Source organism: Castor canadensis, chromosome 2 (genome assembly GCF_047511655.1).
Source record: "Castor canadensis chromosome 2, mCasCan1.hap1v2, whole genome shotgun sequence".
Classification (NCBI taxonomy): Eukaryota; Metazoa; Chordata; class Mammalia; order Rodentia; family Castoridae; genus Castor; species Castor canadensis.
Window position 1 is genome coordinate 197003641 of NC_133387.1, and position 13879 is coordinate 197017519.

General features: G+C 46.6%; 1 protein-coding gene across 2 annotated transcripts in view; it reads left to right on the forward strand.

Moving 5' to 3' along the window:
• The first annotated feature begins 3242 nt into the window (after positions 1–3242).
• Tmem123 (transmembrane protein 123) overlaps positions 3243–13879 on the forward strand; it is a 41082-nt gene continuing 30445 nt past the window's right edge. The window contains exons 1-3 of one of the 2 annotated variants that reach the window (XM_074066827.1): positions 3243–3534; positions 5193–5237; positions 6951–6992. In XM_074066827.1, coding sequence (XP_073922928.1) covers positions 3405–3534; positions 5193–5237; positions 6951–6992 — 217 coding nt within the window. In that variant the 5' untranslated portion in view covers positions 3243–3404. The remainder of the gene's footprint in view (positions 3535–5192; positions 5238–6950; positions 6993–13879) is intronic. The other variant, XM_020167804.2, reaches the window with a different exon arrangement.

Here is a 13879-nt window from a genome sequence, read left to right on the forward strand (position 1 = left end):
GGGTGCACTGAACTGTAGCAGTATGTGCTAGGAGCTAGAATGGAAATATAGTCTTTTCTTCTCTTGGAACTCATACCCTTGCAGGAGAGAAAAATAACATGCAGTTGACCTAATGATGGATAGCATAGATGTGCAGAGACAAGGCAAGCTGTGAAACCAGGGCATTCAAGAGTGACTCTTCTGAGATGAGCAGAGACCTAAATGATGGGGGCAGGCGGGCAGCAAGTGTAAAGGCTCTGGGATGGGAATTGATGTGGTATTTCTAAAGCCCTCTGAGGAGGCTGGCACTGAGGAGGTGCAGGGGGACAAGAGTAGAAAATGAAGTGGGAAGGGTGACTAGGACCATGTCACATTGGGCCTAGTTGGCCATGGAATTCAGTCAATGGCAGGGTTAATGAATCAATCGTGCTAGCTGCTGTGTGGAACAGATGAAAGGGAACAAGGACAGAAGTGGGGAGACCGAGCTGATCAGAGGATGAGCCAAGGGACCAGAGCACTAAGATCTGCCCAGGCGGTGGGGGAGAAAGTGAGATGTGAAAGGAATCTTGAGAGAAAAGTAAAAATTTCCAGGAAAAAAAAAATCAGAAGGCATGTTGTGTGAAGGGGACGTCAACCTCAGAACAATACTGGACAGATCTTCCCAAGAATAATACCGGGGAGTCACAGAGCACTGCAGAGAGAACACAGATGCCATAGCAAGGTACAGTCATATTCAAAGAGTCTGAGGCAAGGGGGAGTTTTTAAAGACGAGGTTGAGGAGGATTACATTAGGTATTTTGAAACATTAATCTTTGGCCACAATGGTTAATAACAGGAGTGACATTGGTTCGAGGTTGAACAGACAATGGCTGGACAGATGTCCTTATAGAAGCAATTTTTTTGTAAGGCTATGATAGCTTCTATGCAAGCCTGTGGTTCTGGAAGTCTTTTGAGATAGTTACTACCAGGCAATCATTGGTAGGAACCCTTCCTTTCTAACCTCCAGCCTTCTTTAGTTATTTAGTTATTGGTAGGGTTAACACAAGAGATTCTCTTTTGATTCTGACAACTTTCACATTGCTTTTACAGGAAGAACAGGAGCAAAGACACAGAGGCATAGTAGGTGTGGAAAATCAGACAGCACAGAGAGTCTGAGTGTGTTCCATCAGGCCCAGAAAAAAAAGGTCAAGTAGACATTTTTGTCTTCACACTGTCTTGGTCCATGGTTTTTTTTTTTTTTTCTTCTTTTTTCGGTGGTACACTGGGGTTTGAACTCAGAGTTTTATGCTAGCTAGGGAAGTAGGGAAGGCTCTACCACCTGAGCCACACCTCTAGCCCATCTTGGTCCATTCTTGCTACTATAACAAAATATAGACTGTGTAATTTATAAACAACAGAAATTTGTCACAGTCTGAAGGTTAGGAAGTCTAAACTCAAGCTGGCAACTGATTTGGTGCCTGGTGAGAACCCTGTGCCTCACAGATTGAGTCTTCTTACTGTGTCACATGGTAGAGGGAAAAAACAAATTCTCTCCTGCCTGTTTTATAAGGGCACTAATTCCATTGATGAGTGCTCTGTCCTCATGATCCAGTCACCTCCAAAAGGCCTCCTCCTCTTAATACCATCACTGGGGAGGGCAGGGAGAGGGGAAGGTTAGGGTTTTAACATTTTTATTGGGTTTGAGGCAAACATTCAGACCATAGGACATACCTTCCCATTTCACACCTAGAAGCACCTCTTATTCCCCCCAGCATAAATGAACACTGAGATTCCAGATTTTTCAATGAAATCGAGCAATCAAAAACCAAAATGCCCAGTGCTTGCTTTTTGCCCAGGTGGGCACTGGAAAGTATTTGCAGGCTGGCTGGCTGAATTCTCAGTTGGAAGTTTTTGCAAACTTAGCATGGATTGCCCTGGTCAGTCTCTATGACTCATCGCATCTATATTGGTAAGATTTGCCTGCAATCAGAAAATAGTATCTTCCCTAACAAGGTTTCCAATGTGGCTTTTATGCCATAAGCCCCGAACCAGGTACCAAAACCCTGCAACACAGCGAGCACTGCAGGCGGGAATTCACCTGCTTTTAGACGCCCTGGTCCTTCTGTCTTCCGCCTCTGCTGAGGGTTCCCACCCAGCCCAGGGCTCAGGCTTTGCTGTTCTGCGGAGGTCTCAATGGAGTCAAAATACAGACTCTGCGAGCCGAGGCAAGTGAACAGCTCTGGCTGTTCCTCCAGGCGCTCAAGAGGGATTTAGCCAGAAACTGTCCCATCTGAACCGGGTCGCAGACACCGGTTAGGCTCAGGTGTCCCAGGTTGCGGGACCCACTGCCCACCCCGCCCGGAACGCGTTTTCTTCACGCAGAAAAGGAGATCGACCCGGACATGGACATGGTGGAGGTTTTGCGTCTTTTGAACTTAGATTCGGTCCAGCTGTCTTCCCCCTTGTCCTTAGGCTGGGTCACCAGAGGGGAAAATTCCGAACGCCTTGGTCTCCTCAAAAGGAATGCCACTCAGTCAGGACTTCTGGGGTGGCCCCCCTCTGTCGCTCTTCCAGTAACTTTCCTCTTTCCCGCTGAGCCGCACACACCCCAATCCCCACCCGAAAACTACTCTCCAAGACTTCCTTCCGGGCTTTCCGCAGCGTCAGGAAAGGCGGCAGCACTCGCCTTCGTCCAGGACAACACACTGCCCGGCCTTAAAGGCGACAAATTGCGGGTCGCGGGAGGAGGCCTAGAGCAGAGCCACGGTGCCAGGACCTCGACCAGGCCCCGCCCCTCTCGCTACGCCACGCCCTCACCAGGTAGGCCCCGCCCAGTCTCGCCACGCCCCCTCCGGGCCTGGCCCCACCCCGGCCCAGTACGCCACGCCCCCAGAAGGCCGACCCCGCGCCGTCTAGCCACGCCTTCTACCAGCTAGGCTCCACCCCCCCTCACCACGCCTTCTCCAGGCCCCCGCCCCGCCCCGGCTCCGCACGCCACGCTCTCTCCAGGCCGGCCTCGCCCCGCTTAGCCACGCCTTCTACAGGCCAGGCCCCGCCCCTGCTCACCACGCCTTCTCCAGGCCCCGCCTCGTCCCGGCTCCGCACGCCACGCTCTCTCCAGGCCGGCCTCGCCCCGCTTAGCCACGCCTTCTACAGGCCAGGCCCCACCCCTGCTCACCACGCCTTCTCCAGGCCCCGCCTCGTCCCGGCTCCGCACGCCACGCTCTCTCCGGGCTGGCCCCGCCCCGACTCGGCGAGCCACGCCCCCTCCCGGCCCGGCGCCCTATTTGGTCATTGGGGGGGCCGGCGGCGGCAGGGGAGTCGTGCGCGGCGGAAGGGGACACGGAGCGGACTCGCGTGCGTAGCGGAGCCGCTCTTGCAGGCAGCGCCGTCGCTCGGTCCACGGTTGGGGGACTCACGAGGTGCCGGGTCCTGTCCCCGGAACAATGGGACTCGGCGCGCGAGGTGCTCTGGCCGCGCTGCTCCTGGGCGCGCTGCTGCTGGGCGTGCTGCTCCTGGGCGCGCTGCAGGTGCTGGCGCTGCCAGAGGCCGCCGTGGGCGAACTGGCGACGGAGGGTGAGGCGGCCGGGGTCGGGGGAGGAAGTGCGCTGCCCGGGTGGGGCTTTCCAAGTTGGGCTCTTGGGTGGAAAGTTGTACGTGACCGTCTGTGACCGAACACACGGGCGGACTAGAGGGGACCGGGCGAGGTGGGGGGCACTGAGACCCGGGCGGGTGTCCCCCTTGCCCCGGGGCCGCTGCTGAAGACCGTGTCCGCCCTTGGCGGTTGGTCCCGGGGCGGCAGTAGCGGGCCGGGTGGGGTGCGGACAACCTGTGGAGTGTCCCCACCCTGTGGAGTGTCCCCACCCTGTGGAGTGTCCCCACGGATGGGCCTTCGCGCAGGACTCAAGTTCGTCTTGATGGCCTTTCTGTGAAGTTAACGCTTGCTTCGGTTAGTTTGTCTAGGGCTTCGGTTGAAGCAGGATCAGGTGGGTTGAAAAACATGTCTCCCGATTCCTGCGGAAACGTGTCTGTTAGTTGGGAAACCCTTCAGGCGTCTCCCCGGCGTCACCCCGTCTGATTGTGTTATATCCAAACGGGGCACAGCCTTGAGGGCCTCCCTGCCCCCAGACTCCTCGGGTCAGGCTGCAGGGAGCTCTCGGTGAGGCTCTTGGGGTGTGTGCGCCATCAGCGCCCAGGCGTCACAGCTGCACGTGGGCAGGCGCTTACGTCATCATCAGGTCGTAACAAAATGATGTTGACGTTTTCCTTCCGTCTGCCCGGGGGATTTTGTTTCCCTTGAAGGCCTTGGCCCCTTGGAGGCTTTGGGGAGAACTTTTGGGATGAGGCCAGGAAGCTGGGATTTGCTGTGAACATTGTTTTCCTCTGTCACCTTGTAGAGAAGTCGAGTCGCTGGGTAAGGGCCAGTGAGCTAGGATAAGTTGTTTTGAATGACCAAAGGTTTTCCATCCATCCGCTGTGTATTTAGCTGTAGATGGGTTTTATCCAGCAAGAGATAAGTCAGTTTACATAACCAGATGGTTCAGCACAACACTTGCTTTTCCTGCTGGGTGAATCGAGTAACTATTTTTTGTTTGTTTGAATTGTACCTGTGACAAACTGAATTTGCAGAACTGAGTTTGAGATCATTTAAGAAAAGAGTAACAAGTAAAATCGTGTTTATGGTATTATCTTTGTGCCAGTTTTATACTGATGCTTGTAGCAGGAGGTCATTTTTGTCAGATTGTTGCTTTGTTTCTGTTTCTATAATGAATTACTAGGAATGTCTTTGTTTTTCTTTTGCCCTCATGACACAGATTTTTGTCCTGTTTTTAACACTGTTCTGTTTATTGTCTCACTAGAGGTTAGTGCTATTTGTAAACAGAATGCTATAAGTGTAGGACAGCCCTGATTTCATGAATGAGCATAATCTGCCTGCACTTCGAACTCATTTCTGCACATTGTAATGTCACCTTGAAAGGACAGTGAGAGAAGGGTCAGTAGAAGATTTCTCTACATACAGCTGGTGACTGGTATAAAGTGTCATTGTGAGGTGTGGTGACCTTTAACAATCATACTAAAGCTTTCATAGCTCATATTTGCTGGGACATTTTCTGTGCTCCCCACACTGCTGATTGAGGCCCAGAAAGCCTCACAGTATTGTCCTCATTTTATAGCTGAGACTTAAAAGTGAGCCAGTGTACTTAGTAAAACAAATAATATGTGCTTGATTTCAGATCAGAATCCATATTCTAAACCGTTCCACCACCAGGCTGCATCAGGTGATGTTAGCTCTTAAAGTAGGTAATGCTTTTATTCCGCAATTTCCCAGAATATTGTAGGAGAAGATAAAAATGTCATGAAGTTCTGGTTTTAAAATACCTTTCAGTCTGCTGCGTAGTTTTATAAATATTCTCAGTTGGAGGAAGGGGATACCATGAACAAGTTAGAAAGTCAAAACAGTGAAGGACATAAGCAGAATGGGATGGGAGGTTGTTAGTCACTTTCTTGGTGGCAAGTGACAGAACTCACTTCTAATAACCTTAGGGAGAGAAGGGACTTTATGAACTCATAGCAGAAAAGTTCCAAGAGGCTTGGAGATGGCAGTATCCAATGGTTCAGATTGGTTGGCAAGAAATCATCTCACAAGAATGACAACAAGGAAACATGCAGCAGTCTAGGCAAAAGATGGTAGTCATGGGGCTGGACGTGGTGGTCATGCCTGTAATCCTAGCTATGCTGGAGTCACAGGTAGAAGAATCTTGGTCAGAGGCTGGCCAAAAGCAAAAATGCAAGACCCTTCCTGAAAAACGACTGAAGTGAAAAAAGGACTGGGGGCATGACTCAAGTGGTAGAGTACTTGCCTAGCAAGCGTAAGGACCTGAGTTTAAACCCCATACCACGACGACAACAACAAAGAAGATGATAGTGGTAAGAGGTTGGACAGAGGGCCAAGGAAGAAGGAGGCATCCAAGGGTGGTGTCTTGGTTTAGGGGTAAGCAACTGGTAACACAACAGCTGCGAATAGAGAAACAAGTTTATGGTAGATCATGCACAAGCTGTGGAAGTAATCAGCCAGGTCAGCTTAACTAGCTGGGTGGCCTTCTCTGGGCCTCCAGTACTGCCACTACAAAACAGCAGTCCTGTCTCAGAATTTTGGGGAGGGTTATGTGAAGGTAACATGCTCCCCATAAGGCCTGGTGGGTAGTAAGCAATTATGTCATACCTGCTGCTGAGTCTTTCTGTATAGTCTACTGATCTTGACCTCTTCCTAGTTTAATTTTACACTGTATCCTTTTGTGATAAATGGATTACAGTCTCATCAAGAGGAAGATATTTACACAAGCAATAAAAACTTCAAAGTTGTTATTGCTTGTTTGGGGGAAAGGGTTCATCTTTGTGAAAAGTACACAATAATACATTTGTTTACTTCCCTGTGGTGTACATATTTAATCTTCCATTATGCAGAGAGTCAAGGTGAATAAGCCACTGAAAAGTTGCTTAACTGAGGCACAGGCAAGGTATAAAGAGTTAAATAATCATATTGAGAGACTTGTAATGAAAAAAAATCTTAGCCACTAACCAACCTGTCCATTGAATGAAATTGAGGTGTCAGTGGTGGAAGACCTAGAAGTCCACAGCATTCCACAGAGCAGAGCTGTCAGTAGTAGAATTGGGCGTGTCTGTTCTCTCGTTTTCACATGGTACATGCACTCTGGGAAAGCCACCCTGTGGCTGGCACACACCAAGTACTGTGCAGTGCTTGTTACGTAAGCAAGATGCTTATGTCTCGAAAGATGCAGTAATACAATCTCAAATTTACTTGCAGCTTCAAGGTATGTTTCATAGCAACAGTGGCAAAAGTAGAACTTCCTGTGGAATTGTCTACCCTCCCCCACATCACTGCCACCCTAGGGACAGAAGGAATACATTGCCAGTGCTCTAGCTGGATAGTGACTACTCTTTCATAACAGGATATCTCTTTGTTTTTGTAGGATCTCCAGTGTCTGTGCAAAACTCCAGTGCTAACCTAACAGGTGAGTTTCAAAAGATTCCAGAAATGGGTTTTCTTCAGTCTAGGATGAGGTAAAGCAATAACAGCCAGGGAAGTACCTGTAAGCTGGTGCATGGACCTGTCTGAACATGTATTACCCACCCACAAATCCCTGGGGTCTATCTGAAGGGCTGCCTGTGGGTGGCATTAATGAGTGACACTTCACTGATTACGAGTGTTTCTCAGTCTAGCAAAGATGTAAATAAATTCTAAAACAAAAAGCATATTGGAATTTCATACTGTGAGTTTGGAACCCGTTTTTGCTTGTGCAGATTTTATGTTCTGGCTGTGGATATGAAACCTGAATATGTTTAATCTGCAGGTTTTGCTGATGAAACAAGTCACTCTAAGCTGCCCAGCCTCAGAAGCAGAGGGAGCTCTTATATTTGCACCCTCAGTCAGGCCTCAGCCAGCCGGCGTGCTTCTCTGCTGAAGCAGGCTCTTTCCAAGTCTTTAAGTTGGGGACAAATGGGTGTCTTTCTTGGGGCTCTGTTCACTAGCACAGACACATATTCTCTGATTTTCTGAGTTCACCGAGATGGACACTAGAAAAGCTGCACGCACCCTGTCACTGTGCCATGTTCTCTACTTTCATTCCCTGCATGTTTGTGCCTAATATGCAGATCCCTTCTAGTTGCTAAGGATGAAAAATGGACCACGCCCTGCCCTGAGGGCGTGGCTTGAGTGTCAGAGGGCTTGGATGCCCTTAGTTCAAACTCCAGTACCACAAAAAAGAAAAAGAAATGGACCAAGCCTTGACTCTGCAGTTTTTGTTTAGTTTTAGGTTGACTATTACTGTAACTTAAAATTTATGATTTTTAACTTATTTAAATTTTAGGTTTACAGTTCAGTGGCGTTAAGCACATTCACATTTTTTTACAACTTCAAGGCATTTTAATTTTATTTATTTATTGCAGTACTGGGAATTGAACCCAGGACCTCTTATGTGTTAGGTAAGTGTACTACCACTTGAGCCACACTCCCAGAGCTTTTGTTCATGTTAGGGTTTTGAAATAGGGTCTCACAGCCTTAACTAGCAGTCTCCCTGCCTCTACCTCCTGAGTAGCTGGGATTACAGGTGTGCACCACTACACCTGACTGTTCGTTTTTGAGACAGTCTCCCTATGTAACTAAGGCTGGTCTCAGACTGACTACCTAGCACCTGTTGGCCTTGAACTTTTGATCTTCCTGCCTCAGCCTCCCAAGTACGGGGATTACAGGTTTATGCCATGACACCTGGCTCATGAGTTTTTATTCCATGTGCATCCCTGTTTTCCACATAGCTCATGATTTACTTCTGTGCTTATCAACTCTGTCTTTCCTCTTGGTGTCTGGGGGAGCACAGTCAGGATAGGCACTTCCTAAAAGTAGTGTGTTAAATTTTAGTGTATTAGAAAAATATACTAAAATATAGAAAATTTTTCCTTGGGGAAAAGGACTAAATCAACCCAGAAGAAGATTTTTTTAATAATATTTTCTTAGACTGTTGGGTGTCTTTTCCTATTGGCCTTTATTGAATTGGATTCTGCACTTTCAGCTTTAGATAAACCAAGAAAATAGAAGGTAAAGTTAACAGTGATCATATTGCAGTAGTGCCACTCATTGGATACCTCCAGTGTGCAAAACACTGCTCAAACAGTGATGAGGTAGGGATTGTCTGTATTTTACACACAGCCAAGTTAAAATTCAGAGTGGGATAGGCACTAAGTACCACATTTGAATGTGACACCTGGTTTCTTGGACTTTAAAGGCTGTGCTCCTTCCCTGTACTTACTAAGACTGTGGTGTGATCTTAGCTTTAAACATGCTTGTCACTGAGGAAATGCTGCTGCTGCCATCAGCTGTGAATGATTATTGAAAAGCAGTAAGTCGTTCTGATGGCAGCTCTGGGCTGTGGGATGATTTCAGATACCACCTCTATAAGAAGAAATTGATTGAGGGAAAAGCAATGATTACCTCATTTTTTTCAAGAAAGAGATCTGATAATATAGCTGTTGAAAAATAACTTTTTGGTCAATGTGTAACACTTTTCATAACTATTATATTCTTATATCCTGACATCTTGAATACTCTTGTGAAAAATAAGCACTTTATAGGCCATAGGATTATTTTCTTTTATTGTAATATAGACCCTTCTAATTATTGAAATATTTTGAAAATATTGTTTACCAGTTTATTTGGTGGTATTCATTTAGCATGGTTTATTTAGGACCAATTCCAACAGGCAAATAGAATCTTTCTTTGGCACTGTTGCATCTATTCCAGGAATGTAGTGTTGGGAAGTGGGGACTGCCTATAAGACTTAAGAGTACTGGGTATCCATTGTTTACAGAACTGGTCATGGTGGAATGAATCTTTTTCTCTTGTTTGTTTTGGTCTCCTAGGAGAGTGGGATTTGTGATATATTCATCCTAACACTATGCCTGTTATATATATTTTTGGTTGAACTTAATTGTGGAATTAAATACATATTTTATATTTGCTGACATATCAAGGCACTCTATGTAAATTTTACAGGCTAGGTGCCCAGCACTAGAAAGTTTGAGGCAAGAGGGTCACAAATGTGAGGCTGGCCTGGGCTACATGTCAAGCTCAAGTGCAGCCTTGGATTCATAATGAGACCCTGTCTCAACACAAAGCAAAGCATTTTGCAGACATGTTCTGGTCTGTGCACTATCTAGCTCTTTTTCTTTGTGTTTAAAATAATAGTTACTTGGAGTCAAAAAAGCAGGAATGAAAGTTAACTTTCTAGTTGTACCACTGAATCATATGTAAAAGTTCTGTTTTTTATTTTTTATGAACAATCATACTTCTGACATTCCCCTCTGCAGAGATGTGTTTGACATACTTTCAGCTTATAGAGGAAATTTCACCATATTTCATATATATAGTCAAAGGACTTATCTCTTGGGGTCCGAGGGTAGATGTTATGGTAGGAGGAAGACCATGTTCAGACTGTCTTTCCTAATGGATGTTTGAGCAAGGATTAAGGAAACATGACATGGTCCACAGTGGAGATCAGGAGTCCCCAGTAAGCAGAGCAAACTGGTGTCATTTAGGATGCAGCCTGATCACCCAGCATTGACGCTTTCCAAAAAGGAGGCATCTAAGATGGTCATGTTCCCACCCTCCAGTCTGAAGTTCTTTTGGGGGTCATAATTTGTAGCAAAGAGGTTGATCTCCTAATCAAGCATGTTCTATCCATCCATTATTGATTGCCTTTGGCTTGGTGACCTGTCCTTGGCCCAGTCACTTGGGCTGCTCCAGTAGAGTTGGTTTCATCCACAAACATGGCAGTGATCACAGCAATTCTGAGCAATCTTGTAGTACTAGGATTTGAACTTGGGGCCTTGCACTTGCTAGTCAGGTTGTCTACCACTTGAGTCATTCTGCCAGTCAATTTTGAATAATTTTGGACCTGGCATGGGCTTTAGAGTTCTGCAGAAGAGAGCAGTGAACTTTTGAGAACAACTTCTTCAGGTAATTCTATATTCCAATTGACACTGGAAGTCTTAAGGAGAGAATTTATCAGGTATATAATCCCACATTCCATGCTACCTTCCTCTGTTTTACATACGATGTTTTATGCATGAAAGAAACAGTAAGTGAAAACTTCTGTGGTGTTGTAAGCTACTCTTAAGGTATGAACCAGTTGTCCTCCATGTTCCTTTGAATGCAAATGGTATTAGATAGTTAGACAGACAGACATAAACATTAATAAGACTTTTTAACAAGAGATTTGGTGGAGGAAAGAATTTCTCTAATTCCTGTGAAGAACTTGTTCATACTAAAAGAGACAGTTTCATTCTTATGTTCAACTCATGGTTTTGAAATTGCATTTGAAAACTGGTGATAATGCTTAATGCCATCCTTTGTCTGAAGGATGATTCTAGAATCTTACATTAACTTACTAGCGAACAGATGCTGGTTTAGACTGCCCACTTTGCTAGTTGCTGTTTTAGGCACAAGGCATATAGTGTTTAAATAAAACAGATAAGTCTGCTCTCATGAAGTTTATCTCCAGGTGGAGAGAGAAGGGCTGTGGGAGGTAAACAACTCATGATGATTTGGATATCATTAAAAAGAGGTGATAAGGTTAAACTACATACACACATGTATCAGGTAGAGAATGACTGGAGGTCTGCTTCATACTGGTTGGTCAGGGAACACCTAAGGTGGAGCCATTGGAGCTGAGACCTGAAGGCAGGGGAGAGCCAGGCCTACCAACCAGCGGGAAGAAACATCCCAAGCAAGGGATCACCGGTGTAGAACCTGGTGCTGACATGACAAAGGAATGAGTCTCTTCTCTCTAAGGAATGGAAGCAGGTTACTGTGGCTGGCACGCAGAGGCAGGTCCACTTTCCCCTTGTTGTTACATACTGGGAATTAGGCAGGGGAAGCACAATATTTGAGTTATAAGAAATTTTGGGTATCAAGAACATAAGAGAGTAGAAATGTGGATTCTGGAACTTAGTTAACTTTTCTGGTTTTTCCCTTCACTTGGGCACTCCCTGCTCCTGCACTGAGTGATTCTAAAGCCCCAGCGCCCTTGTACTTGGCACCCTCAGGGTGGCAGGTGCGGTAGTGAGCTGTGACTGTCCTGGTTCTTTCTTTCCTGAAGCTGCCTGTATCCTGTTATGACTAGGGGATGGAGAAATGCCACCACATTTCACTGTGGGGTGAGTTAGAGGAGCACACGTGGACATTTCGAAGGGCTAGGGAGATGGGGCTGAGTGACATGGGAAATCGCGAGTGAGGACCTGGGATAATGGGAGAGACAGAGGTCCTGGTGAGTGGGAGTTAGGAGAGAGAAACAGGTAGGGAAGTGCACAGATGGAGAAAGCACACACCATCCCCAGGGACTAAGTGCAGCACAGCCACAGAATGAAGGAAAATAAAAAGGTGGCGGTATTTTTACCACCTCCCCCCCAAGAGCAGGAACAAAAGCATAGGCCAAAAAAACACTGAAGAGAGAAAGGTCATATGCTAAACTTGGTTCCTGTATTTCAGGAACGTGCATGGAGGGCCTCAGTTGTCACAGGGTCACAGTGGAAGGAACGTGAGTTCTGGTCTGCCCAGGAGAAAATTTGACACTTCATTTTTATTATCTTTCTTTTTCATTGAATACTCCTTTTTCAGAAACAGCTGGCTGCTCTTGATTCGTGACTTCTTCCTGGAGAAACGATGGCGTCCCGTCATGTTGAATGTTATGTAAAGGTTTCTCAAGTTTTTCTAAGATACGCAAGTTCTTAGTGAGATGTTGACAAAGAAGCTGGTACTGCTTGACTCTTCATCTTTTTTGCCTGTCCATATCTTTTTCTCTTTAATATGTAATTTTGTTTAAAATTTACTCTAAAATTCAAGTGGAGCTGGATGTAGTGTCTCACACCTGTAATCTAGCTACTTGGGGGGTGGAGATTGGGAGGGTATTAGTTCTAGACCAGCCCAGGCAAAAAAATTAGCAAGACCCCATTTCAACAGAAAAACCTGGACATTGTTCCTCACGCCTGTCAACCCAAGTACTGTAGGAAGCATAAATAGGAGGACTGAGGTCCAGGTTGCCCCAGGCTAACAGCAGACCTATTTCAAAAATAACCAAAGCAAAAAGGGCTGGGGGCATGGCCCAAGGTAGAGCACCTGCCTGAGTTCAAACCCCAGTACCACAAAAAAAAGTTCAAATAATACTTGAAAATTTAAAACTCATGATGCCATCCAGGTATGGTAGTACACTCCTGTAGTCCTAGTACATGAGAAGATGCGACAGGAGACTCCTCCCCCAGTTCTTTCATGTCAGTGTAATGAGATAGCTTACAAGAAGGGCTGTTCTGTCTCAGTCTTGGAGGTTCCAGTCCATCATTAGTGGCCCATTGCTTTGTGTCTGGGGCAGGGCAAAGACATTTGGTGGAGTCAGGTGGCAAAACAAAACCACTCACCTTGTGGCCAGGAAGGAAAGGGGAGAAGGAACGAGCCAGGGTCCCATGACACCTTCCAGGGCACATCCCTTTGACTTACAACCCTAGGCTCCACCACCCCGAGGGCCTTTGGGAGCATCAAGGTGCAAATGACAACCTACTCTTCCCCAGCCTTCATTCCTTTGAGCTCTTGTTTATTTAGGTGTGACTTTCATGTCGGCTAGAGGTAAGAGACTTTAGTCTACTTTCTTCAGGAAGTTTTACTGAGCTGTAACTCACATACCTTATGCTGTGGTTTGGATGTGGTTTGACCATCTCCCCAAAGGTTCGTGTGGTGGACGCTTGTTCTCTGGGTGTCAGGGCTACAGTGGCAGAAGCTGTAGGTGGTCAGGCCAGTGAGATGTGATAAGATAGTGAGGCACCACCTCTGGAAGGGATGAGGGTAGTGGTGGAGGTGAAACCACCCCATGAGCTTCACCCCTTCTGCACACTTTCTGCTTCATTTGTGTGACACAGGGGAGACCCTCACCAGAACCAAGCATGTGCAGGTCCCCTGCTCTGGGACCCCTAGAAACGTGACTTAAGCAAACCTCTTTTCCTTATAAAGTACAGAGTCAGGTAATCTGACTCAGAACATGGGCTAATACGTAGGCTAATACTACGTATTAGCCAAGTCATTTCAAGTGTGCAATCCAGTGGTTTCAGACACGTGCGGCTCTGTAGTTACCACCCGCAGCTCCCAGCCCGTAGCTCTGAGCAATAATACTTTCTGTTTCCCAGAGTTTCCTGTCCTGAACTTTCGTAGGAATGGAGTCGTGTGTGGTCCTCACCGACTGGCTTCTAACACTCAACACCATGTTCTCAGGGCTCGTTCCACCTGTAGCATGGGACAGTAATTCCCTTTTATGGCCACATAATATTCCGTTGTATGGCTGCACCGTGCTTGCCACACTCACCT